This window comes from Crocuta crocuta, unplaced genomic scaffold (assembly GCF_008692635.1).
Source record: "Crocuta crocuta isolate KB4526 unplaced genomic scaffold, BGI_CrCroc_1.0 scaffold68, whole genome shotgun sequence".
Taxonomy (NCBI): Eukaryota; Metazoa; Chordata; class Mammalia; order Carnivora; family Hyaenidae; genus Crocuta; species Crocuta crocuta.
In genome coordinates, this window is record NW_027532426.1 from 757,525 (window position 1) to 784,363 (window position 26,839).

Here is a 26,839-nt window from a genome sequence, read left to right on the forward strand (position 1 = left end):
AAGTCCGGATGGACCCCCTGAAGGGGCGCTCCCGGAGGTCGGCCCTCCCCTCCTGCTTCCGCCTGGCTGGAGAGCTGAGGCACGGCCTGGTTCCCCCAAGCAGGGAGGAACGTCGCCCTTATGGTAGAGGCCGGGTCGCGGAGGGGATCTGAGGTCTGTTGTGGGGTGGGGGAGGCTGCGCGGCGACGATGACGATTTCCTTACATCGTCCCCGACCCCCTCCTGCTCTTGTTAACTTCTGTGCATTGTTGTCTGTCAGCACTTTGCATCTCCGAAGCCCGTGTGCTCCTCACCCCCTCTCCCCAGTAACGTATCCCTGCGACCACGAGCCTAGGTCCGAGTATGTCTTCATTATTGACCTGGTGCCCCCTCACCTACCCCAGAGGTTGGAGATGAGAGAGAAAGAAGGAAGAGTGAAGGGTTTGTCTCGTGCTTTACACGTCAAACTCCGGCCCTCCCGTCCTTCCGGAGTAAGATCCTCATTCTTCCCAGGACTGTTTCTTAAGTTAAGCAGCAGAAAGGAAGGCAGCTGCTTGGGCGCTGTTGGCCCTGCTGGGCAGCCGCAGTGGCTCGAGATTGCCAGTCTGGACTAGCCAAGGGAGCTGCTGAGTGAGTGGTTTTCGAGAACGCTCTGGATTCTGGCTACAGCTAAGGCAGGTTATTGGAACGCAGTTGCGGGTAGTCACACATGTCCTGATCCTGAAGGAGAATTAACGAAATGGTTCTGGAAGCCTGGAGCCCTTTCCTTATCAACTGCAGATTAATGGACTACAATGTCCTCAGTCTCCTTCCCTCCTCTTTCTTATCTTTGTACTCAACCCTGTCTGTATGGCTTCATTCTGGATCCATGAGATGCGAAACCAGGATTCTGAGGGTGTTTTGTTATCCAAGTTAGAATACGGGGAGGTACTCAGGGTGGCAGAATGAATAGTTATCAAGCTTCAGGGTAGTTTAACTACAGCCTATGTCCCCAAGATCTGTTGAGAACTGAGAGGCCTGACAAAGTGTAGGAAGTCCTTGGGATAATCAGAGAAGGCAAGACAGAAGAGTCTAAGTCTCTCTCTGTTCTTTTGAGTTTTCACAGCCTACCTACTTCTCAGGTGTTGAGGATTAAGCATCATTAAAGAGACAAAACGAGAAACAACCCCCACTCCCGCACATACCGAGCTTACATACATTAATTGCATGGATTTACTCTATTTGGGATTGTAAAGAGTTCAGTGGTTTTTTTTGGGATTTTGTTTTTGTTTGTTTGTTTGTTTTGGTGCTATGGAGACTTGGGCTATGTGTAGTAATTTGGAAAAAAAACCCTTCTCTTACATAATATAGATCTCTGATGTAGGGACTGTCCCTAATTTGGGTTTTATTTCAAAGCTATCTAAAGCAGGTCCTTTTCTTTAAAACAAAACAAAACCAAAAAATGCACGGCCTTAGAGGATATTCTAAGATAAAACTATAGTAAATGAACCTGAAGATACATTAAGAAACCAAAGTGAGTGATGCTGTAATGTGACCACATTACACAAAAACATGATACTTGGTAAAAGAGGTGTCAACTTAAGTAATCTCTGCCTTGTTACAAGGAATTTAAGGTGTCATTGATGGTTAAATGCATAGTTGTTTCATCGGCCACTAAGATACATCTTTGCTAAGTAGATTTCTGTGTTACACATTTATATAGATCTCTTTTAGAGGTAATTAGAAATGGATATTATATACCACTTATGTGAGCCAGTCAAAAGGAAAACATACTGAAATTAAAAAAAAATCAGCTAAGAAAAGCCATGTTTATGTGTGGTTTTCCAATGCTGAAAATGGACTGATGGTGAAGAAGTTTCAGAGGAAGGTGGTGTTACATTTTTCATGTGTCCTGGAATCCTGTGTAGCCGTAGCAGAGGCAGCGATAGAGACATCCCTTACAGATGCCCTTTACCATCTGGCTTGCTTAGTTATTTGGCCAGGTTTGTGGCTCTTATTACAGTCCTATTACCAGTTCACTTGGGGACGCAGGAGTTGATGGGTCTCTTGGGTTGTTTTTGTAAAGTCCAGCAAGGATTCCTTCCTTCCTTCCATCTTGGCTCAAGGGCTTGCTGCTGCTGCTGCTAAATTGTTATGGTCTCACAGCGGCAAGATGAGAGGAGCTTTCAAGACATGGAGCCTCGTGGCTGCAGCATTTTAAGTGGCTACATGTTTTCTTTCATTAACTTTAGTGTCTCTAGAGAGAAAAGAAATGGACTTCAATTTTTTTTTTTTGCTTGTCACTCTGACAAAGTCCTTTTTCCTCCAGAGCAGCTGAGAGGCTAAAATAAAAGATGTATTAGTTGGCATTCCAAAATAGATCAGGGTTCTGAACATGAAGATTATTTATTTCTCTTTGCCCACCAGAACAGATAAAGCTACTGGCGGAGCCAGAGAGCTGAATTTCAGAGGTTTTACAATTCAACTAATTTAATTTCAAGCCTTATATTTTCCTGGGAAGATGCTGATTGCTTTATCTAATGTATAAATACCTGTCTTGGATGAAGGCTCTCTGGCCACATTTCCTGGGCTGGGGAGGTCACCGTAGGTAGTCTTTATTATAGTAAAATCAAACGATTTCAAGTTGCTCGTCCACCGAGGAAACACTTTTGTTTCTCAGCGTTTATCTGGCATGACTGGATAATAGGATCTAAAAGAACCAACAGAAGCCATAGATTTAGGAGACAGAACATCCTTATCTGATTCCTTGATCTGATAATCTTGTCGGTCCGTATCTGTGTGAATGCAAGCAAGAACATTAGGACCCTTCTTAGTATCCAGGTATTATAAACTCTGTAGTTTGCTTTTTATTTCTCTTCCTGTTGCTGCTGGGAAGCCCTGAACTCTAAATCCATATCCCAGGGTCTACAGTAGGTGCTATTTATTTTACTACAGCTTCCTGGGACATTTTGGTGTTCATGGTCATAGCCAAAGAGCTTAGGGCATTCGTTGTTTTCCCCAACTGTTCTTCCTCACTCTATTTTAAATTCTTAGACACATGTCTTGCTAAACTTTCTCTTGACGTTCATGAAATGAAGCTAGCCATTTCAGTAAGCCTGCAAGGTGAATGGGATATTATCTTTGACCTTAAACCCAAATCAGTGAAAACACTGCTTGCAGCCTTCATTTTCATTTTGGTATACTTTTTTTTTTTAATGTTTTATTTATTTCTAGGAGAGAGAGAGAGAGAGACAGAGACAGAGACAGCGACAGCTTGAGCAGGGGAGGGTCAGAGAGAGAGGGAGACACAGACTCTGAAACAGGCTCCAGGCTCTGAGGTGGCAGTCAGCACAGAGCCCGACGTGGGGCTCGAACCCACAAACCGTGAGATCATGACCTAAGTGAAAGTCGGATGCTTAACCGATTAAGCCACCCAGGCGCCCCTCATTTTGGTATACTTTAAGTGTGGGGTCAGTGGTGAACAAATGGGAGGCAGGACAAGTAAGTCATGGTTAAGGAAGGGATAAACCAAGGAATAGACAATCCTGCACCAGCATATTAATTGAATCTGGTGTTAACAAGTGGCAAAATTGTTAAATCAGGGGCACGTGGCTGCCTCAGTCAGAGCATGTCACTCTTGCTCTCAGGGTTGTGAGTTCAAGCCCCACGTTGGGTGTAGAGATTACTTAAAAATAAAGTCTTTAAAAAAATTAAGTCATAACTAGAGCAAAGGTAGAGCAGAGAAGGAGGGTCTCTCTGTCCTTACTGCTTTAATTCAGGTCCACATACTAACCAGAGCCAGACACCAACCAATTTGAGCCAAGTTGAGTGGCAGTTGCTCTAGCGTCTAGTCCATTCCAACGACCAGAACTGTGATTGGCTTAAAACCCAGGCTGTTGAACATTCTAGCCAATCAGGGATGAGTATGGTCATTGAAGCTCGTATTTTTAGTTTTTAAAAGCTGAGTACTGGGCACTTGCCTTGCTTTTTTTTCTCTAGGAGTTTAGAAGATTGGAAAACAATGGTCAGCGGCTGCCTAGGTGCCTTGTGGTCTGATGCACAGCCCCTCTGAGAGCCCGTTTCTCCCTTACTCCACTAATGTTTGCTCCCTTTTCTTCAGTGCTGAGTGATGTGGAAGTTACTTAGAGGTCGTTCCAGGTATTTCAAACTGGCTGAATTTCAGCAGCAACAGCAGGATTCATCGTGCAAATTATCCCAGTGTCTGTTCATTTTATTGGATTGACAATTTGTTTTCTTCCGCATCCAGATCAAAATAGCAGTTCCTGTGTTTTATACCACCATTGGCAGGGGGATGAATGTTTGAGGCTTTAGAGAATGAAAATAGGAGGAGGAATATTTGACTTTCAAGGTCTAATTCTGACACTTAATATTCTAGTGTCACATGACTTTAAGTTTTTGCGGGGAGGCTAGATTGTCAGATCTACAAAGTGTTAACTGTCTCTTCTGATTCTAGGGGGAGGGGTGTGAGGCAAGCAGCATTTTCTCTTGTTTTTGGAGTTTCTGTCCTGAGAGGTTTTCCTCTGGCAGTTTGCTCTGAGATAGCCTACTGTTAAAGTAAGGAACCAAGAGAACTCTGGAAGCAGCATACCAGTCGACAGTCTGGACCCCCCACTCTGGCTCTCATCTCCACCCACTCCCCTTACCCCCTCCCAAGGAAAAAAGCTCAGAAAGCAGCTTTTTTCTTAATTATAGTTCCTCAGTTCTAGATTTTTGTTGTGTACTAATATCCCTATGAGGGAAGTAGTGGATCTCACAGAATGGGGAACCAAGGGATAGAAAATGGTGGGGTTTGGGGTGTGTTATGAAAACAAGCCTCTGGCTATTGCTGAAAGGCCAATGCCTTGTGGACTTGGAGTGGCTTCTGAGAAGCTGTTTCTCCATGTCTTCTCTCCCCAGGAGTAAAGAAGGTTAGGTAGATGTCACAGATTGTGATACCTCCCATTTAAGGAACTAGCATAAACATATTATGGTTGAGTCAGCTATTTCATGTGACAGTCTCTTCTGCCTGCATTAATGGGATTTCCATCTGGATTGATCAATTAGTTGGTTGCTTTTCTCCCCACTGAATAAGACATTGCCAACGCCAGTGTGTGGCCTGGTGCCCTTCCCTGCTTGAGCAGTAGAGTGTGCCACTGCCTTGTGTAGACTGTATCTGTGACTCCACTTGATGCCTCTTGGTCCCTTCTGGCCCTTCCCCTGTCAAGGGTTCCCCCTGAATATCTAGAAAGAGAACAATTTGAACTGGTATGTTAATCAGTTTTCTTCATCTTGATCTCTCTTTTAGCCATTGGAGAGCCCACCCTTTGTTTTCTCTGCACCATTACGAAGCCTGTATTCACACTCAGCATCTAGCACTTGTGTTTAGCAAGCACTAAATCTGTGGAATTGTTCCGAGTCTTATGTGGCTTCCACCTATAAAACTTGTGACATCATCCCTAGACTAGTTGCAAAAGAAAGAAAGAAAGAAAGAACGATTTAGTCATTTGGTAAGATGGAATAAAAGTAAGGCTCCTGGGCGCCTTTTACTTTATTCTCACGGAGGTCAGAGAGAGTACAGCCTGAAACAGGCCCTGTGACATGCCTTTGGAGACCAGAGGTCTCTGACTGTGGGAAGGAGGAAGGAATTTCTACGCTGAGACTGGCCAAGATCCCGTAAATTCTAAAGGGTGGAGGACATTTTTAGATCAACAGGCAACTAGTAAACTTGACTGAATAAAAGAAATGGGTGCAACAATCACAGAGTGAAGGTGACATTTTGGAATTAGTAATTATAAATGCATAAAGGATATTTGATTCATGGGCAGTGTAAAGTATTATTGTTAGTAGATATCTTTTTTCTAACGTGTGTTTATTTTCAAAGAGAGTACAAGTGGGGGAGGGGCAGAGACAGAGGGAGACAGACTCCGAAGCAGGTTCCAGGCTCCAAGCTGTCAGCGCAGAGCCTGATGGGGGGCTCGAACCCATGAACTGTGAGATCATGACCTGAGCCCAAGTCAGATGCCTAACCAAACTGAGCCACCCAGGCGCCCCTAGATATCTTTTTTCTAAGGTTATTCCTGGCAATAAAATAGTCTCCAAAATCAAAGGCCCTGAAACACTCCTCTACGCTAGCAAAAGAAATCATCTTGTCCTGAGTTGTAATTTTAGTAGTTAGATGTTTTTTCCACATTAAGAGTAGCAGAAAACGTCAAAAAAATGCAAAAAAGAGGCGGAAAAAAAAAGATCTCATTCAAGCTTCTGCATCTCTTTTCATTTAAACTATTATAAATGGTTCTTGGAGAGCTGAAAGTTATTAAAAGTATATTATTGTAGCCAAATACTTGAAATAAGTAAAAGCAGTCAGATAATGTTTTTGTCATACAAAAATCAAATCAGTGTTTCCTGGGTTGCAAATATAGAATAGTGACCTATGCTAGTCTGTATTTTTCCTGTACTGAGGTAACTAAATAATGAACTGATATGGTACAAATGATGAAGCATCTCATCCCTCTTTTAGTAATTCACAAATACTGAAACATGAAGCAGTTCCAAAGAGAACCAAGTCATTGAGGATGTTTTAAAAACTACCACCCAGTGAATCCTGCATTAATGAAAGCTGATGAGTAAAATTCTCTGCATAACTCTTTCGTTGCTAAAAGACCAATCGGCATAAGGCAAAGATCTTGTTTAGTGTTCAACTTGGAAGTATTTAGAGAGAAAATGGAGATTTTTGTAGAGCATCTTATTTGGGGTCAGTCACAATGTCAACTGCAGTGTTTTAAGGTATGTTTAATTTAGCTGAGCTGTAGATGTGCAAAGTTGACTGGTGATCGTAAGCCCAAGTTGTCTGACTGATCACATGATGCTGAGCCCTGCTAAGACCAGTGTGATACCATACGATTCTCTTGGCCGTTTGTTGGAGTAATTAGCATTTGTGATGCTAAATTGGGGTCGAGAGAGTATAACTGCGTGGTCAGAGGACACATAGATTTTTAACACTTCTGGTAGTGTAGAAGACCAGGTATCAGCCTGCAGTTTCCTAATCAATGAAGTTATTTCCAAAAAATAAGTATTTTTAAAATTTTAAAAGCAAATTTCAAAAAAGCAAAGCAGACCTGGAATGCAGTCTGCTTATCCCTATGGCAGAGAGAAGGCTCGCCGGGCCCTCTGATGGTGACCCTATTGTTTGGAACCCTCCCTATACCTCCAAAGAGGATAGAGATTTTTAAAAATCTTTTAGCGGCTCTTTTCACTGGAATTTGTTGCTGGCTATTAAAGGGAAAGGACTGGTTTGCTGGAGGCTAGAGTCTCTTTCCCTGTGTCTCCTGGTGAGTCAGAGTGGCAAAGCTTATTCTGCTTAGAGATTGGGTGGGAAACTAGATACATTAGTTTTAATTTAAAAACCTTGATATGCCAATGGACAGGCTCTAGTGAGGGAAAAAAACTCTTGGAGTTAGGGACCGTGTGCAGCCTGGGACGCCTCTCTGGCTCTTCCTCTACTGAAGGACATAATATCACCACAACCACTTCAGGAGGCCAGGATCTTCCTTGGGAATGCTTTGAAAATCAGAAAAAGCACTAGAGATATGGTGTAGCTATTCATAGCTCCATTCGGTCAGTTAGGGCCAAGTCTATATTTTGATGTGATGTTATATTTCAGGGTTTCGCCTGAATTTCGTTTTGTGGCCTTAGAAAATCGGTAGTTTAATTAGTCCCTTTTGGAATCCTTTCCTCTTTTTTGGTTAGTCCAGGTGAGCTTCATTAATCCTAATTCTTCCTTTCTCAGTTCTAATGTGTTTTGGTAGGTACATGTTGTAACTTCACTTCGTTATCAGTCGACCTGGCAACGAGCGGTGTGACAGATACCAATGCCAGATTGCCCTCAGTTCCAGTGTTAACCAGCTCTTCTCCTTCTTTTCCAGTCCCACGCCTTTGACATCTCCTCCTTCAGTCCCTTTGCTGTAAGGGCAACTTGAACAAGCTTCAGCCCTTTCTCAGACTCCCAGGGCAGGACTTGAATGGATTTGACCCTGGAATTGTTCCTGATGCAGCCTTGTTCAGTTCTTGCTGCTGCCATGCTGGATTCCAGAGATCCACTTTTTCCTCGACTGGTCTCACAGGGTCAGGCCCATTGGTTACAGCTTGTTGCGTACTTGGTGGGGAGGTTCAAAATGAAGGAGGGACTCCACTTTGGGAGTTGGACCTGGAGGCAAAAAATAAGCATTCAGCCTAAAAGCACCAAGTGCCCATTGTTTAGGCAGCTGTTAATCAACCATGTTTCTATGAAAATAAGTCCTTTTCATGAGGCAATTGTGTGGGAATAGCTAATTCTGGCCTGATGCTGTGCAGTGTGAGGTTAAAAACATGGTAACTTGTCACAACACAATTCTTCTTGTTCTTTCTGCTGTGGGCTGACTCTACATTACTCGCTTTGTTTGCTCTAGAATGGAATCTACTCACCATTTACTAAAATGAAATGCATTTCTTGGGGGAGGCAAAGTCCAGTTCACTAGGTCTTACGTCTTAAAGAGAAAGGAGCCCTGCTCTCTCTGTGACTAATTGTTAGGAATGTCATTTAGCTTATTTAGATCCAGATTGTAGTTCTGGAGTTGGATTGTACATGCTGTGGCTATTTTATGTCTTAGTTTGAAGAAATTTCATGTTCGTTGCCCATGTCTTGTTCCTAGCAAGACAGATTAATTTTTAAAGTTTTAGGCAATAGATAGAGATGAGCATTAGAAAGCTAAGTGTGGTGGATAGCGCACAGGCTTTGGAGTCTGACCGGTGTGGGTCTACATCCTGACCTTGGGCCAGTTTTTAACCTCTACCCCTTATTTTACTCCTGTGAGAAATGGGAATAATGAAACACCTGGCAGGAAGATCATGTATGGAAAGTACCAGACTTCAGTAATTATTACTGACTTTCCAAAGAGATCATCCTTTGTCTTTTTACTAGAAGCCAGAGCTGAACTTCCTCATATCCATGGGAATTAGTGTTTCCGGAAAGAAAGAGCACCTTTCTGTATGTAGCTCTACAGGTTGCTTCACCTTTGACTAACAAGCTTTATACTGCTGGTAACGTCTCTATCTACGTGCCTGAATGCTTTTGGTTTTCCTCAAGGATTTGTGTATTCTTAGCCACTAGCCTAAAAGAAGGCTAGATCTTCTCAGGTACATATTGGGTCTAGATCTTCTCAGGTACACATTCACTGTTTCCTCTGAATTTACCACTCCATTTCTTCACAGTGGTTTGACTCAGCTTCCAGCAGCCAGGGTTGGGGAAACCGTTTCTTCGGATCTTTTGCCATGTCTGCTCTTTTTTTTTTTTTTTTTTTTAAATGTTTTATTTATTTCTAGGAGAGAGAGAGAGAGACAGCATGAGCAGGGGGACAGTCAGAGAGAGAGGGAGTCACAGACTCTGAAACAGGCTCCAGGCTCTGAGCTGGCAGTCAGCACAGAGCCCGACACGGGGCTCCAACCCACGAACCGCGAGATCATGACCCAAGCGAAAGTCGGACGCTTAACCGACTAAGCCATCCAGGCGCCCCTTGGCATGTCTGCTCTTAAAAGATAGGCTCCTCATAGTTTTTATAGTGCCTTGCTTGATTTAGAGTTACAGGATGGTGTATACCATGTAGAAAGATTGGAATTGGTCCTATAAATCTTGCAGTTGGGGGATCCTTCTTGAGGACTTCTAATGGCAGATAGCCTCTTTACAGCATTGTGACAGTTGGTGTAATAAAATTATTCAAACAGATTTATGTCCATCACAATTCAAATCTGTCAACATTTGTAGACCATTCCCATTTTCCTTTCCGTTTCTTCTAGCAGCCTTTTCATGTTAGTAGGGCTTGCCAGAACAGTGATGAGAACAGAAAGGGAGATGGCCTCAATTTAAAAGGAGGGTGGCTTTGCTACTTTGTAGTTTAAAATATGTAAATAAATACATCACAAATCTTCCTAGTGCTGATGTCCATAGAATCAAGCTGTAACCTCCCATACCATCACTACAGTTAAGAGCTAGGTACTTTTGTCCTTACTTCCCTTGAACTGGGTTCTTTTTGTATGTGTACAGAAGAAGAAACAAAGATTCTTCCTTGTAGCAAAAATGCTCAGATATTTAGTTATGTTGCAGTAATTATTTTGGTAAAGAATTATCTTTGTCATTCAAGTTAGACATTAGAATGATTTGGGGTATCTTTGATAGAAGTTACTAGTTCTTTTAAGATATTGTTGGCCATGTTTTACTCAATTCTGGTTTCTTGATCTGGAGTATAATTCTCAAAACATTGTTCCTTTTGGAAAGAACAGTTTTTCTAATGGCACAGCTTCAAAAAATGGATCTTAGAGTAGGGCAGAAATTCTGACATTACCCACTTGGTGGTTATACAAGGTACTATAGGAACAGTATAGGGCAGTAAGAACCCACACAGACGTGATATGTAGAGGGAACATCAGTAGGTGGGTACTTTTCAAAGCATAGCCATGGCAGGCTGTACCTCACGTGTCCTTGTTACCCACGTTCTTGGTCTCCGCTGTCACTCAACTCCGTCCTCCTTCTTAAACATCAAAATGCTTTGCTTTTAACTCCCTTGCCACATGCTTTTACTCTGTCCTTTCAGTGACAAATGCATGAGCCAGTTTTCAAGAGAATAACCCATTAGGACTCTAAGGATGTGACCCATTTCACATTAAGAAATTGTTGCCTCATCATGGAATGATCTGTAACTGGTTTTTTACGGTTGGTAAAGAGGCAGAGGTTGTGGCACAGTGAAAAGGCAATAAGTATAAAAATTCTGGGGCTCCTGGCCAGCTCAGTTGGAGGAACATGCAACTCCTAATCTCCGGGTCATGAATTCAGGCTCCATGTTGGTTGTAAAGATTACTTAGATAAACTTTGAACATTTTTTTAGTTTCTGTGAGAGGATGTCTAAATTTGCCTGTTGTATGGGGTATGACTACAGGCAGGAATAGTGAGGAAAGGCAGGCAACACAGGAGAGGTTTTCTTCATTTAGTTTAAATGTATCTAACCAAAAACAAAACAAAACAAAACAAAACAAAAACAAAAACCCAGCATTGAACAAATCTGTATATTCCTTCAAATATCGCACTGACTTTCAGCTCAGTTTGCCTGGGGCTCTAGACCAAAGATTGCTCCCATGAAATTACAGAGGTTATTCCCTGTGTAAAATACCACACTCTTCTTTCTCTTTCCTTTTCAGGGAAGCAGAGTCTTTCAAGGAACAAGGAAATGCATACTATGCCAAGAAAGATTACAATGAAGCTTATAACTATTATACAAAAGCCATAGGTGAGAAGGACCTACTGCCTGTGCTGAAGGATGAATTTACTGAACACCGTTACAAGTAGCCCCTTTCGAAGAAGTAGCCTTCACCTTAGTGGGTTCATAACTGTCACAATGTGAACTCTTGGACTTAATGGCTTCATGAGGGATGACACTTTCCAGCTCAAATGGGTAGTTTAAAGGCAATTCTTGAAATTCTAAGCCTAATGGCAAAAAGGTAACCGCCTAAATGCATCTCAGCCATTTCCAGTTCATTTAACTATCTTGGAAAATGGCTCTTGTAGATATTATCAAGTCTTAACAATTTCCCTGCTCAATTTGCCAGAGTATTTTAATCCTATGTCAGCATGTTTCTCACCTAACTTGCTTACAGGTTCACTACCCCTAATTCAACAAATGCAAATTCATTTTCATCTCTTATTACATAAAATACAATTCATTAAGAAGATAAATATGCTGACGTCTCCCATCAAAAAGAGCACTTTAAAGCTAAGTGTAAATTATTTTTAAATAACTTTCTTTTTCATTGGTTGCACCATTGCTGCTGTCCATTTGCACAAGGAGTCAAAAACTTTGCTGTGGCCTTTTAAACAGAGTATGTTAGCATTCCTGTTATAGTTTGATTGCCTTGATAATAGTTCTGAGGGAGATGGCCCCGGCCCCGGAGTTTTTGAAGCAGTGACTTCCACTAAGCTGTATTTTACTTTTTTCTGCCCTTCCTATAGATATGTGTCCTAAAAATGCTAGCTATTACGGGAATCGAGCAGCCACCTTGATGATGCTCGGAAAGTTCCGGGAAGCTCTTGGAGATGCACAGCAGTCAGTGAGGTTGGATGACAGTTTTGTCCGGGTACGTGATGTGACCACTTGGGAAGAGTCAGCTGGGGAGGACCAGTTGCTTCAATTAAGTTCTCTATCTCTAAATTGAAATTATCTTCAATTAAGTATCTATATCTCTATCTATCTCTAACTGAGAAGTTAAGCTTCTCAGTCTAGACACTGTAGACTTTTGGGAACAGATCATTCTTTGTCATGGGGGGCTATCCTGTGCATTGTATGATGGTTAGCAGCATCCTTGGCCTTTAACCACTAGGTATAAGTAGTACCTCCCCCCACCCCCGCGGCCCCAGTTGTGACAACCAAAAATGTCTCTCACATTGCTAACCATCTAACCATCCCATGGAGGGCAGGGTTTCCCTTGGTAAGAACCACTACTCTGGCCATTGTCATCCCATGTTGGTGTTCTGTGGGTGTTTCTTGCTTCTGTTGATTGCTCTTTGCTTGGCCAATCATGCTCCTTTTCTTCCTTCTTTGTGTTTCTTCTAGGGACATCTACGAGAGGGCAAATGCCACCTATCTCTAGGGAATGCCATGGCAGCGTGTCGTAGTTTCCAGAGAGCCCTAGAACTGGATCACAAAAATGCTCAGGCACAACAGGAGGTATGGTTCTGATCTTGTGTGTATGGAGAAAGACAGTGTGGTCTAGTGACCTGAAAGTCTGAACTGAGAGCTGGAATAAAGAACTGAACTAGTCTCACTCCTGCCACCGGCCACGTCTGGGTAGCTGTAGGCAGTCTCCTAGTCTGTCTGAGGTTTCGTTTTGTAGATGCAGACAGTTCTGAATATGATTTATAGCTTTAGAAATCTGAGAAAAATCGGAGGGTTTCTGAGATTCCTCGGGGGTGGGCAGATGCTGCAAGGACTGATTTGAGTGAAGTTGAAGAATCTGAGTAAGTTCAAATCCTGATTAAGTTGGTATCAGATAAAACATGTTTTAGTTCCATTTCCATATGTACGCTGTTTACCTCTGGATGCATTTTAGTGAGAATCTGAAAACTTCTGCTCAACCTCTGACAATGCCTTGCCCTTATTTTATGTCTTTCAAGGCATGACTCTTGTATTCCTGACTTTAAGTTCAACTCAGGGCACAGGTTGGGCCTTTTAGCTGCATCTTCACCAACTTGATTTATAAAGTCTGTGGTTCTGATTTTCTTGAACTAATAATTTATCAAAGCCCTGATTTTTGTGGTTGTTGAACGTATAACTTCATTAAAACTTCCTCTTATCTGATTTTCTGGCATAGTTCAAGAATGCTAATGCAGTCATAGAATATGAGAAAATCGCAGAAACGGATTTTGAAAAGCGGGATTTTCGGAAGGTAAAGTCCAACTATGGGAAAATCTCATTTACCCGTTCTCGCAAGGTTTCATGTTGGGGGTGGTATGGTACATGAATCCAGAATAATAATTTATCACTTTAATTTGACTTTTTTTCTTTTCTTTTTCTTTTTTAAAGAGCAATTTTAGTTTCACAGCAAAATTCAGAGGAAGGTAAAGAGAGTTCTCCTATGCCCTCTATCCTCTCCCCCCCCCCGACATGCATAGCCTCCCCCCGTTACCAACATTCCCCCCAGAGGTATATTTGTTATAGTCATGGTTTTGACACTTAAGAATAGAGCTGCTCTAAACATCTGTGTGCAGGTTTTTGTGTGGGCATAAGGTTTCACCCCTTTTGGGTAAACACCAAGAAGTTCAGTTGCTGGATCGTATGGTAGAAGTATGTTAAGTTTTGCAAGAAACCACCAAAATGGCTGTACCATTTTATATTCCCGCCAGCAATGAGTGAGAGTTCCTGTTGTTCCACATCATCATCAGCATCTAAACATTTTTTTTGCCAAGGTACTTCTTTTATTAATTATATTTGGCTTTATGATGAGAAGCAGTAATAGTTTACTTGAGTTTCTTCCTATTTTTGATATAAGATGGTAGCCTAAAAGTATGCTGCTAGTAGAGGAAATGCTAGTTGGAATTAAATATTAGGTTTGGATAATCCATTTTTATTTAAATAATGGGAGCTAGCTTTAACTCTTGCTCTATGTGAATAGATGCAGCTCTAACTAAAAATAGAGGCTCCTTATGGATTTTTAAACAGCATGTGTAACCTGTCATCAGTACCATTTTGATATTAGCCTTTTTTGCTCTTTAAGTTTTTATTTAGAGAGAAAGCATGAGTAGGGGAGAGACAGAGGGAATCCCAAGCAAGCTCCTGCACTGGCACTGCATAGCCCGGTGTGGGGTTCAAACCCAAGAAACAGGAGATCATCACCTGAGCCAAATTTGGACGGTTAACTGACTGAGTCACCCAGGGGTCCTATTGATGTTAGGCCTTTCTATGAAAACACACTAGCCTCCTTTATGGAGCTGTGTGAGTCCATGAAAATTTATGTGCTGAAAAGATTGCCTTATCTGAAAACATGTGAAAGGTATAAAAGTTTGAGATACCTTTCTAGAACTTGTTTATAGTGGTTATGCCTCATCTGTATAATTCTGAATTCCCTTCTTTAGATGATATTTTGAAATAGCTTTCATTAGAGTTTCAAAAGGGGCGTTGAATGGCCCCCTAAAAAGTTAAAAACCACTGATCAGGATCAGTTTTCAGGATCACTTAAAAGGTTTGTATTGAATCGGTTGAGTGGTAGACTCTTTAATTTCAGCTCAGGTCATGATTTCATGGTTTGTTTGAGCCCCGAGTCAGGCTCTGTGCTGACATCATCGAGCTTGCTTGGTTGGGATTCCCCACCCACCCTCCGCCTCTCTCCCTCTCCCTTCCTCCCCGTTCATGCTCTTTCTCTCTCTCTCAAAAATATAAAATAAATAAACTTTAAAAAGTTTTTTAAAAAGTTTGTATCATCCAAGAAACGTGGGGATTTGCTCAGTGCTTTCTGTAAAAGGGACTCAATAAATGGTTGATAAAAGGGTACAGTTAATTATTTGTAAGTCACAAACTGCAGGTCATTTATTTGGTAATAAATGTTTCTGATTAGCTTATGCAGAGTCCCAGCATTAACTTATCAGCATCCCTCTTCTGTCCATTGGTTTTAATAACCACAGTGTCTTGGTAGTGTGATTCATAAGTTTTCTTGTGTGTATTTGGAAAGCGATTCTGCCTTCTGTCATGTTTTCTGAGGTTTACATAGGCAACAGCTTTGTCTCAAAAGGCAGTCTTTTGAGTTTCTTTTCTCTCTTGCCCACTCTGGAGCCAGAATCCCCAGTTTGTGACAGAATCCTCTGTTTGTGACATCCCAGCCCCCCCACTGTAGCTCATGGTGATGTCACAAATGAAGAATTATGATCCTGGCAGGGGAAACAGATGAACTTGGAAGAAACAAAGATCTTCTTTGCCTGCAGCTGTCCCTGGTCATGGGGAGATGGGGGTGGGAAGTGAGGCACTGAGCTTCAGCTCACACTCCGCTGACCCAAGGGGCAGAACCATCTCCACACTGAGCATTGCGAAGGCAGCAGGGTGTGGCTGCTTACATTTGACTGCTTCACCTCCCCCCAACTCTTTGTCTATTGAAGGGGGGAAAATCAGCACCATGACTCTACCCTACATCACACCTGAACTTTAGTATAGTCCTGGGACTTCCAGGATAGTAACCTGTGCCCCTGAAAGAGAGGCATCCCCACCACTACTCTGAACCCTGTAGGGAGTCTTCCCAGTGGAGCAGCTCTTGGGGTTTCCCAAGAAAATTTAAATTTTTGAATAGGTCCTACTCATTGTTAAAAGAAGTAGATACAGGGGCACCTGGGTGGCTCAGTTGGTTAAGCGTCTGACTTCGGCGCAGGTTGTGATCTCACGGTTCATGGGTTCGAGCCCCGCATCGGGCTCTGTGCTGACAGCTAGCTCAGAGCCTGGAGCCTCTTTTGTATTCTTTGTCTCCCTCTCTCTCTGACCCTCCCCTGCTCACGCTGCCTCTCTCTCTCTCTCTCAGAAGTAAATAAGACATTAAAAAAAAAAAGAAGTAGAAACAGATACAGATACTTAGTGATAGATATTTCCCCAAACTTGACCAGTTGCCTGTTTGTTGGAATTAGACCTATTTCTGCTTCTGAGTTTTCAGACTTCATCTCTTCCTGATTCCCATGGCCAGATTCTGAGAGGAAATGGGTGTCCCTCAATTCTACATTTCTCCTTTGGGTCATTTATTGCTGGACAAGAATGTGATTCAGCCAGGATCTCCCAGGAATAGCAGCTAAACCAAAAATGAAAGCTCAGAGAACAAACTTCTGAAAAGAAAAAATGGAAGGGGCGGGGCAGTGGGGAGGGGGGACTGGGTAGCTCAGTGGGTTACGCATCCGACTTCTCAGGTCATGATCTCATAGTCCATGAGTTTGAGTCCCACATCAGGCTCTGTGCTGATACCTTAGAGCCTGGAGCCTGCTTTGGATTCTGTGTCTTCCTCTCTCTTTGCCCCTACCCTGCTTGTGCTCTCTCTCTGTCTCAAAAATAAACAAACATTAAAAAAAATACAGGGGGCACCTTAGTGGCTTAATTCGTTGAGCATTCAACTTTGGCTCAGGTCATGATCTCACATTTGTGACTTTGAGCCCCACGTTGGGCTCTGTGGTGACAGCTCAGCCTGGAGCCTGCTTCAGATTCCGTGTCTCACTTTCTCTCTGTTCCTCCCCTGCTCGTGCTCTGTCTCTCTCTCAAAAATAAGATTTAAAAAAAATTTTTTTTAGTGGGAATATATGGAGAGTATCAAGCTGGAAGATTGAAGGAGTCCCAGCTGTGTGCATGTGTGAGAGAGAAAGAACCTTGCGTTTTAGTTTGTGTAACAACATGTTGGGTACAGTAATCTGATAAAGTGTTTAAAATGCTCCATTGTATTGGTGTATTTGTGTACTAAGAAGTAGAAGGGTGGCCACTGGGGTACTTAGTGAGACGTGAGACTCATGGCACAGGGAGGAGGGAACTACAAGCCATTCTGATCCTATAGGGAGCAGTGAGTCTACGTCCGATTATTTGGGGGTATCCTTGTCTTCTATGATAGGCTAAGCATGGTGAGTTAGGCAGAGTAGCAAATGAGTCTACACTAGCAGAACGTGAATTCTGACCACTGTCACTGTGGTTATGATTCAGTATGGAGGCAGCTTAGCATGGTGATTGAAGTTACAGGCTGGAGTCTCAGTGTGAGAACCAATCCTGTTTTCTGTCACTTACCAGCTTTTTTGACCTTGAACATGTTACTTAATCTCTGCGTTTTTGTTTAGTTTCTCATTGACAAAATAAGGAACTTCATGAAATTACTATATAAAATTGTGGTGCACGTTAAGTGGGTCAGTATATAAAGTATTTAATAAACGTTTACTGTCATCATTATCATCTGGATCAACTACTCTCCTTGTTTCAGTGGTTTAATCAAATGACTTAGATATGTTCCTAAACTCTGATATTACTTTCCTTTAAATCTGTTTGTTGCCTGTGGCCAAACTAAAATGAAGATGTTTCTGTAGAATCCAGAAGGAAGAGTTATTTGCTTTCTTCCTCCCCATAGGTTGTTTTCTGCATGGACCGTGCCCTAGAATTTGCCCCTGCCTGCCATCGCTTCAAAATCCTCAAAGCAGAATGTTTAGCAATGCTGGGTCGTTATCCGGAAGCACAGTCTGTGGCCAGGTATGAAGCTGGGCCAGGTGGGCCTTGGTGCACCAGATACCACTGGATGGGTGCTGTCTGGCAGCTCTCTACAGCAGGAACTACTGTATGTCCTGGGCTGATCAGACCTTCCTGGGACTTAAAGCCAAAGGTTAGACCAGATTTGAAAACCTATCAGATGTGTGAAAGTACATAATAGTAGGTACTTCAGCTGCTTTGCAAGTCACATGGTCTTGTCGCAACTGTTCGACTCTGCCACTATAGTGCACATGTGGCCATCGATGATAAGTGGATGGTGTGGGTAGGCTTCAGTACAGTTTTATTACATAAACAGTGGCAGGCAGGATTTGGCCCTGTGGGCTATAAATTACCAACCACTGTTCTAGTAAAGACTGAAACACATGAAGATAAATATAGGTGTTTTTTGGGGGAAGGTATTGCGATCTGTCTACCTTTGGATACGTCCATACTAGACACACAGTCAGGAGAAACACTGGCTGTAATAATCACATGTTCAGTAATGGTGGAGAGATCCAAACCACAGCTAAGTGTGCCCCTTTCTGGCTATTGCAGTGACATTCTCCGAATGGATTCTACCAACGCAGATGCTCTGTACGTACGAGGTCTTTGCCTTTATTATGAAGATTGTATTGAGAAGGCGGTTCAGTTTTTTGTACAGGCTCTCAGGATGGCTCCTGACCATGAGAAGGCCTGCGTGGCCTGCAGAGTAAGTTCTAGGCCCCAGATCTGAGTAGGAAAGCAAGCTTCCTTTTTTGAGCTTTTAAGAGAGTCACAAGTAGAAGGTTCTAGGGTATGAAATATGAAATATGATAGCTCCTCTTCCCACCTTGCCAGGATGCTTGGTCCTTTCCTTAGAAATTACTTCAGAACAACTTTTATTTGTCTAAAGGTAAATGTGATCATATAGGGTCAGATCCTTCTAATACTAGGTGTGTTTTTTTTTCTTCCCTCAGTGAAGAAAAAAATAGTAATGCTTATTCTGGGGACTGGAAGTAAACCCTCATGGGTATTCTTTTATAAATCTTGGTTTCCCCTGTCCACTCTGTACGAAGCACCAGTGAGCAACAAATAGCCCAGGTGGTGGGGATGGAGAGGAGGGGGATAAGGGTCTGTATGATGCTAAACAACAAGGATCTGAGAAATTGGAAATAGACCTGGGCCTTTCTGTACAGTGACCTGAGATTTCCTGCATGTGAATTAATCTCCCTTTGCTTTTCCCTGTAGAATGCCAAAGCACTTAAAGCAAAGAAAGAAGATGGGAATAAAGCATTTAAAGAAGGAAATTACAAGCTAGCATATGAACTGTACACAGAAGCCCTGGGGATAGACCCTAACAATATAAAAACAAATGCTAAACTCTACTGTAATCGGGGTACGGTTAATTCCAAGGTAAGCACTCGCTCTGGGTCTCGGGGCCTATGGAGGTGCGTCTCAGGGACATCAGAGGGGACTTGGGGAATCTTCCTAATGAGGGCAGGCCACGTGAAAGGAGAATAGGTGGTTTTAGCTGAGAGCTCAGCTTGTTAGGCACTTCCCTTTGAGAAGCAAGCTTTTATCTTTTCCCTAGAATTTCAGGGCACTTGAGGGACCGCTTGGAAAGATATTCCTACCTGTTCTTCCTCAAGATCCCTTTCCTCCACTAAGGGAATGGCTAGAGGCTCTGGGATAGTTTTTTAAGCAAATATTGTTGCTGCTTTTTGCCTAAGCAAGTGATTGTGTCTTTCTTTGAAGTGATTTGGAAGAAATTAGAGTACGAGGCAGGCTTAGTTTTTTTTGTCCAGCATGCTCTGCTGCACATGGCCTGAGTGCCCACTGCAGCCCTGCGGACCATAAGAAACCAGAGCCAACTCTTGCTCTTGTAGCGTTCCAGTGGTCAGAGAGCAGTGATTCTTACTCCTGTAGTTAGCCTTTGCGAGAATGGAGGCCCGGAACCACCCTCACTGTTTCCACAGGTGTCGTGTTTGGGCACTGCCCTGGAATGGTAGAGGTGGCTTATCCTTGCCCGTAAGTGTGCCTGGCTTCCATCCCATAGAAGAGAAACCAGTTTTGAACCCGGTGTCCTTAGCCCTCCGAGATACTGGCTTTCTCAGTGACCAGGAATGAGTGTGACAGTTAGGGACCTGGCATGACTGATCCTCTTAGAATTGTGAAGCCGTGCTCACAGCTTCTGGGCTCCCTCAGTCACCGAAGATGTGAAGTATGACTGCTCTCTCTCTCCTGAAGCTTAGGAAACTAGATGGTGCAATAGAAGACTGCACAAATGCAGTGAAGCTCGATGACACTTATATAAAAGCCTACTTGAGAAGAGCTCAATGGTAAGTGGCGCTGGGGGGTGAGGGGAAGAGGGAGTTGCTGCCAGCCTGCCAGGGGGATTGAGTTATGGATGCTGAAGCAGCCCCAGGGATGTTGTGAGGTCATTTGGTCCTTCCCCCTGCCTCTAGGTGGGATTGTTCCAGCCCTAGACTCTCTTTATAGACCTCCAGCCGAGGAGATTGCACAGCTCCCTCAGTCTCCCATGCCTGTGTCTTACGCCCCTCACGGTCAGTAAGTTTCCTCTGATGCCTGACCCAAATTCCTTTTGTTAAAGTTTACATCCATTTCCTTTAGAGATTGTATTTTGTATTGTACACTTTTGCTCTAACTTGGCACAGTGCTTGGCACACAGTAGGTGCTCACTCAATAAATGTTTTGTCGAATGAATGTATGGTGCTTGGAAGAGGGAGACAGTTGGAGACAGTTGAGAGTTCTGCTTCTCCTGTTTGTTCCAGGTTGCAGAAAACAGTCTTTTGGTCGGAAGGAATTTAATCTGGCTCAACCTCCCAGCAGTATAAGGAAGCCCCTTTTGAAATAACCTCTGTGTGAGTTGGAGAGTTAGGAGCCAGATGGGCCTGCCTAGATCTAGTGCCCGGATTTCCTTCAGAATCAGGGTGCTCCCCAGCTTACTTGTCCTCGTTACTCTTGGACCCACCACACTCTTTTCAACAGACAGGAACCTTCGCAAGGGCTAGGGGAGACCTCCCCAAAATCCACTTCTTATTTCAGATGATTTCCCAGACAGAGAAGAACATACTACCTTCAAAGTTCCAAAAGGAAGACCTATGTGTTGTATACTAATCCTCCAACATTCATTCATTTCACTTCTTGTCCTGAAATGTCAGATCCAAAGAAGTGGTGCTACCAATGCCTGATGAGCCCATCATTCTTCAAGCTCTTTAGTCTCATTGTTGCAGGCCATGCCTGCCTCCTGTTTAGTTTTCCCAAAATGATCCACTTTTTTTGAAAGCAGGAAAAGTGCTCCTGTGTATAGTGCTTTTTTTTTTTTAAGTGGATTTCTAAGTAGATGAGTAAGTCTATCCAACAGAAGCATACACAGAATTGTATCATAGATCCTGAGACCAGCTGTCAATCATCTCAAGTTTGCAAATTGCTGCCAGGCAAACATGTAAGCTTTGGAAGACAACAGGTACCCTGTGCCCCAGCTAAAGACTTATGGTAACAGAATGCTATGTGCAGGTTTACTGTGATGTTATCTGTAGGAGCAAACAAGGAGTTTCCCCTAAGCGTCTAGTGGGGCAAGGGTGGCTAGGTATGTGACACCATGTCAACTCAGTGGATACTCTGCAGTGTTTGAACAGGGAATGGGGAGATAATATTCTTGTTTTTTTTAGGAAGATAAAGGGGTGGACAATTACATCCTCATATGTGTTCAATAAAGAAAAATTAAATGGCTTTAATCAGATAACTCCTTAAATTTATGATAGAAACAGAACTGTCCTTTGAGTGGCTCTGCCTTTGAGATCCCACCACAAGGCATGCACTTTGGGGCACAGTTGGCCAAGAACTTGGCAAACAGTCCCCTCAAGCAGCTGGGATTGACATGAAGTATTGGAGATTAGTTTAGGCCAGACCCTTACCAGAGTCCTGCCTGCCACCTCGCCTTATCTCTAAAGATGGGGAGATGCCACATCTGTCCTGCATCTCCCGTCATGGGTTGGAGTTTCCCATTTTTCCTGAAGCTATACTTCTCTACATTTTCTTCAACTTAAAAAAAATATTTTTTAAAAATAAGTATATAATTTTCATACAATGTTACAGTGTTTCAGGTGTATGACAATAGAAGAACAACTTAAATGGAAAGATGTCCTTGAATTTTAAAAACACGTTAAATAAAATTGCAAATCATTGTAATACAGGCTTGTTTAATACATTCTAAAAGGGCATGGAAAGTTCATTAAGGTTGCTTATTTGACAGATGATTCTACTACACTTGGGAAAATCAGCTTATATTATTTCATCTTGTAAATGGGTTCTCTGAGCTCCTGGTAACATTTGTGCCCAGTGCCCACAGGGCACTGGTTTTTGTCACCATTGTTTAACACTGTAAATCAAGACATTGCCAGAAAATCAGAGATGCCTAAGAAGCTGGGCTTCTGTCTTGCCAGCCACACCAGCAGCACCCCTCTGGCTCTGGCCCCGAAGCCCAGCGGGGCACTGATGTTTGCACAGATGGGATGTGTGGTGGTGGTGTAGTAAGCTTGGCCTCTGTTGGGCAGTGGCTAGCTGTGCTGCTCAGTCACTCCTGCGCCCCAGCCAATAGGGTATGTCTCTAGAACTCCTACCACAGTCTGATTGATTGGTAGGCCAGTCTTGGCACCAGTGATCTCATCAGGACATGGAAAATGCCTCTTTGCTTCTGTGGAAGAGAAGGTCTTAACAGGTCCGGCAATCAGCCTGTCAAGCTAGATTCCTCCCCTCTTGGGCCAGGACACCCCCCTCCCCACCCCCCCACTTCTTCTACACTACAGAAATAAAAGCAAGCCTGCATTTAGAGTCTCTTTTTCTTCCACTTACCTACATCTCAGATTGATTAGTCTTAGTGGAGACATTTGCCAGCAGCCACCATCTTGAACTTGATCCTTCTAGTGGCTCACTAATCCCACTTCTACTCTGGATTGGAGCTAGCCCTGCATGTTTCTGGCACTACAGGTTCAAAGCTTTTCCATATTCACTGCTCTCACTTGATGATTTTTCTCCTGCATTTCAATCCCAAGTAATTAGCCAAGTAGGTGCCTTCACATTGCCTGTCCCATGGCAGTCCAGATGCCTCTTAGTGGCTCTGTGAAATCAGAAGGAACTTTTCTCCCTTTGATTGCTTTCTGCTCCAAGCAGAGTATCACTTTGCTGGGTGGGTGCAAGTGGCATGAGGCCTGTCTCTTTTTACTTGAGGAACTGGTAGTTAATTTCTTCTTACAGCTAGCTTAAGGACTCCTGTTTCATGAAGCATCTCAACCAAAAGTGTGTGTCTCTTGCTTGAGCCGTGCCTCTTCCTCCAGAGTGATACTGAAAGCCATTGGTATCTATGTTGATGGACCGTCCTGTATTTCTTTTTCAGTTACATGGACACAGAACAGTATGAAGAAGCAGTGCGGGACTATGAAAAAGTGTATCAGACGGAGAAAACAAAAGGTAAAGGTGTTTGGGAGCATGTTTCTCAGGGAAATGTGAGGTCTTACTCATAGGCCTTAAAACTGGACATAGTAGTTTGATTCAGGGATCAGGGAGGGACATACCTAGGGCTTATTTGAGCCCCAGCCAGGAAGAAATTAAGAGAGACCCCAAGTGCAGGACAGGGCACTCATTTTCTGGCCCTGTATTCTCTCTATCACTTTCACTTCCTTTTATGTGTAATGAGGCTAATGTGCAGAACCGAAGTATGAGTAGTTTTGTTTTTTTAATCTTCAGGGAAAAAACACCATAAGAGCATCTGGTATGCATTAACAAGGCTTCTGACTGCAAGGCATCTGGGTTAGTAAGGGAAACCAGAGTCAGATTTGTCCATTTGACTCTAGATGTCTCCTTCTAGAACACAAACAGCTCCTAAAAAATGCACAGCTGGAACTGAAGAAGAGTAAGAGGAAAGATTACTATAAAATTCTGGGAGTGGACAAGAATGCCTCTGAGGATGAGATCAAGAAAGCTTACCGGAAACGGGCCTTGATGCACCATCCAGGTAGAGTGGGTGTGGAGAGGGGATTCAGTGGGAAGAACAAACCAAACGGGCTCTGCTGCACTCAGTCCGGAATGAAAGTTCCAGCTCTTTGAGCACCTGGGTGGCTCAGTTGCCTGGGCATCTGACTCTTGATTTCGTCTTAGGTCATAATCTTGTGGTTTGTAGAATTGAGCCCCGCCTCAATCTCCAGGCTGACAGCACAGAGCCTACTTGGGATTCTCTCTCTCCCCCTCTCTGCCTCTTACCCTGTGCTCACGCTCTCCCCCCCTCCCCCCGCCTCTTAACCCCGTGCTCGCTCTCTCTCCCCTTCTCCCTTCCTCTTTCTCTCAAAATAAATAAACTTTAAAAAGCAAGCAAGAAAGATAGTTTTTGGCTCTTCATAAGGTGTTGCTAAGTTCCATACCCTCCAAATTTTGGAAGTACCAAATTCTAAAATCGGACAATAAAGTGATCTTTCTCTTCAACTTTGTTTACTTGTGACCCTGAGTTCTTCCTGTACTCCTCCCTTTAGATCGGCACAGTGGAGCCAGTGCCGAAGTTCAGAAGGAGGAGGAGAAAAAGTTTAAAGAAGTTGGAGAAGCTTTTACTATCCTCTCTGATCCCAAGAAGAAGACTCGCTATGACAGTGGGCAGGACCTGGATGAGGAAGGCATGAACATGGGGGGTGAGTTGGTTGGGGCAGTCTGGGATGAACCTGACCACTGTGGATCTTTAGAGTTTTTCTAAAGACACTCCAACAGGGAGTCTGTGTAGCAGCTAGTGACGCATAGTGGTTTGTAAGGCCCACCCTGGATGAATACCCATAACATGTGAGGCACTGTGATGGGTGTCGGAAATAACAAAGTGAATCAAACAGGCTCCCTGAGCTCCAAGAACCCAGTCTAGGGCTTTGCAGACTGGCTCACAGGCCACTTGCGACCTCTGACCCCTGACCCCTGGATGTGGAATCCCAACAGGTACAGTCAAATGTAGCAGGTGCCCAGGGTGCAGAGGAGGTAAGCACTAGCAAGGGAAGGCTTGGAAGTGCAGAAATAATACCTTTGGGAGCTGTAAGGGGCTGAATGTAGAATAGAGAGTGCTCAAGGCAGGGAGTGCTGAGCTGTGAAGCCTGAGAGGAGCTGGATCCCCCCACAGGGGCTAGAGTAGGAAGTATGGGCTTTTTCCTGTTGGTTAGAAGTTTCCCCCCACTATTGAAGGATCCTAAGTAGGGGAGCTGTGAACCAGAGTTAGGCCCAGAAGTATATCTGTGGTGGCAGTGAGGAGGGGTGATTTGGGGTGCTGAAGGGGGAAAGATGGAGGCGGGCATGCTGGGGAGGAGAGGGTCGGAGGGCACAGTGGGAGATGCAGCAGGAGTTGGTTGCTGTGTGTGTTGGAAGAGAGGAAGGATAAACTTGAGTGGCTTTGGATGGCTGACTCGACAGAGCCATTCCCTGAGCTGGGGGGCCCAAGGTGGGCAGATACAGAGAGGCAAGGAAGAATTTGCATTTGGATACAGTGTGCCTGCTGGGTCAACTGGTGGAGATGCATCCTCTGTGGAGCTTAGGAAGTGAGGAGCGGTATGGGCAGTGGACCTGCTGTGGCCTGGTGGTGAGGGCACAGCACTGGAGTCAGGCAAGAGTTGGAATGTTCAGGTCTGTTGCCTTCACTGGCCACGTGATCTTGGGCAAGTTACCTGAGCTCCTACTTGGTTGAGTATAAACTGGGAATGATGTAATGCATGCAGAGGACCCAGCACCGTGACTGGCACCTAGTAGGTACTTAATAAACCATGGCACTTTTTTTTTTTCTTGGCATACAGTCTAGACAGAGCATGGAATCAAATGAATACAATAAGTCTTAAAACTCCTGTATTTGTTGTTAGCACAGAAGTGATAAGATTTTAGCCTTTTTGGTAGCAGCCGGGCATCATAGGGAGACAGAGTGGGGAAAGTCTTGTGTCTGTAAGTGCAAACGGCATCCCAGTTCTTATGGAGGAGGTCCGGCAAAGTAAGTGGCAGTGAAGAAAGCTTTCCTTCAGGCTCTCAACTAGGAAGGAGAAAGGAAGGTGTCCCAGGAGTGGCATTAGATTGGGGGGGGGGGGGGGAGACACATGTGCCCATCCCGGTCAATGATGTTTAGGGAAAGGACGGACGTAAGGGGTGCATCTGTGTAGGGGGACTCATTCTCCAGGTCATCGTAAGTTCCTATTAAGACAGGTCTAACTTTTGCACTTTTTTTTCCCTTCCCTGTTTCTCACTTTGCTGCACAGATTTTGATGCAAACAATATCTTCAAGGCATTCTTTGGTGGTCCTGGGGGCTTCAGCTTTGAAGGTGGGTGTGCCCGCTGCTCTCAGGAATTTGCAAATCACAGGCCTGTAATGCGGCTCCCCGCTAAGGTGGCTCCCCACTAAGGTAGCTCTATGAGAGTCAAGGGGCCCCGTAAGTGGAGGTGGCAGAACCCCCATCCAGCAGGGTCCCGATCCACGCAGGTGCTGCTGAGGATGGAGGTAGGGAGGTTCCTGGGTGGACCGTGCCTCAGAACCATTAGGACCACACCTCTGCAGGGTCTGGGAGGCGTCTACGCGGTCTAGTACCAGGGCCCCTCTGCAAGAGTGAGGGTTAGAAGCTGCACACGCAGCTGCTGCCCTGATCCCCTTAGGGCCCCAGGCCTCAGGCTGTCGGTCGACTTGGCATTTTCTGTTTGAACTTGAAGCAGCCCTTGAAGACTTTCCCATAATCAGAGCAAAGTGGTCTTCCCACACAGCCAACTAACAAGCCTTTCTTTCCCTTACAGCATCTGGTCCAGGGAATTTCTTTTTCCAGTTTGGCTAATGAAAGGAAACCATCCAGAACCCAGAAAGTGGAGACTTGCTCAGTGTAACCTTGAACGTGGGCACAGTTCACCTCCTCCCTTCATCTCATCTCCCTGTCCTTAGAGCAGTTTCGTTTTCTTAGTTGGATGCCCTGTGTCTATGTGAGTGGGGGGAAGGAGAGGGAGCCAGCGCCGAAGACCGCAGGGAGGGGAGGGAGGCGGGGGTTGGACAGGGAGGCAGCTTGTGAATTTTTGTTTTACTGTTTAACTTTATTAAAAAAGAAAAAAAATTAAGAGAATAAAATGTTTTGACCCTT

The 26,839-nt window shown here is 43.9% G+C and overlaps 1 protein-coding gene and 1 long non-coding RNA gene across 3 annotated transcripts in view; one reads left to right on the top strand and one right to left on the bottom strand.

Annotated features, from left to right (window-relative positions):
• DNAJC7 (DnaJ heat shock protein family (Hsp40) member C7) overlaps positions 1-26,839 on the top strand; it is a 27,093-nt gene extending 254 nt beyond the window's left edge. The window contains exons 1-14 of one of the 2 annotated variants that reach the window (XM_077779245.1): positions 4,018-4,116; positions 11,182-11,270; positions 11,990-12,114; positions 12,591-12,704; positions 13,348-13,422; positions 17,602-17,720; positions 18,273-18,426; positions 18,945-19,109; positions 19,944-20,035; positions 23,113-23,186; positions 23,584-23,730; positions 24,242-24,394; positions 25,979-26,041; positions 26,505-26,839. In XM_077779245.1, the coding sequence (XP_077635371.1) occupies positions 4,088-4,116; positions 11,182-11,270; positions 11,990-12,114; positions 12,591-12,704; positions 13,348-13,422; positions 17,602-17,720; positions 18,273-18,426; positions 18,945-19,109; positions 19,944-20,035; positions 23,113-23,186; positions 23,584-23,730; positions 24,242-24,394; positions 25,979-26,041; positions 26,505-26,542 (1,437 nt within the window). In that variant the 5' untranslated portion in view covers positions 4,018-4,087 and the 3' untranslated portion in view covers positions 26,543-26,839. Of the gene's footprint in view, positions 1-4,017; positions 4,117-11,181; positions 11,271-11,989; positions 12,115-12,590; positions 12,705-13,347; positions 13,423-17,601; positions 17,721-18,272; positions 18,427-18,944; positions 19,110-19,943; positions 20,036-23,112; positions 23,187-23,583; positions 23,731-24,241; positions 24,395-25,978; positions 26,042-26,504 lie in introns of those variants that run through there. The other variant, XM_077779244.1, reaches the window with a different exon arrangement.
• Positions 1,480-3,950, bottom strand: LOC144244047 (uncharacterized). The gene is made up of 3 exons (XR_013338825.1): positions 3,752-3,950; positions 2,511-2,668; positions 1,480-2,215 (listed from the first exon to the last, which is right to left on the bottom strand). It is a non-coding gene; the product is annotated as an uncharacterized LOC144244047 (long non-coding RNA).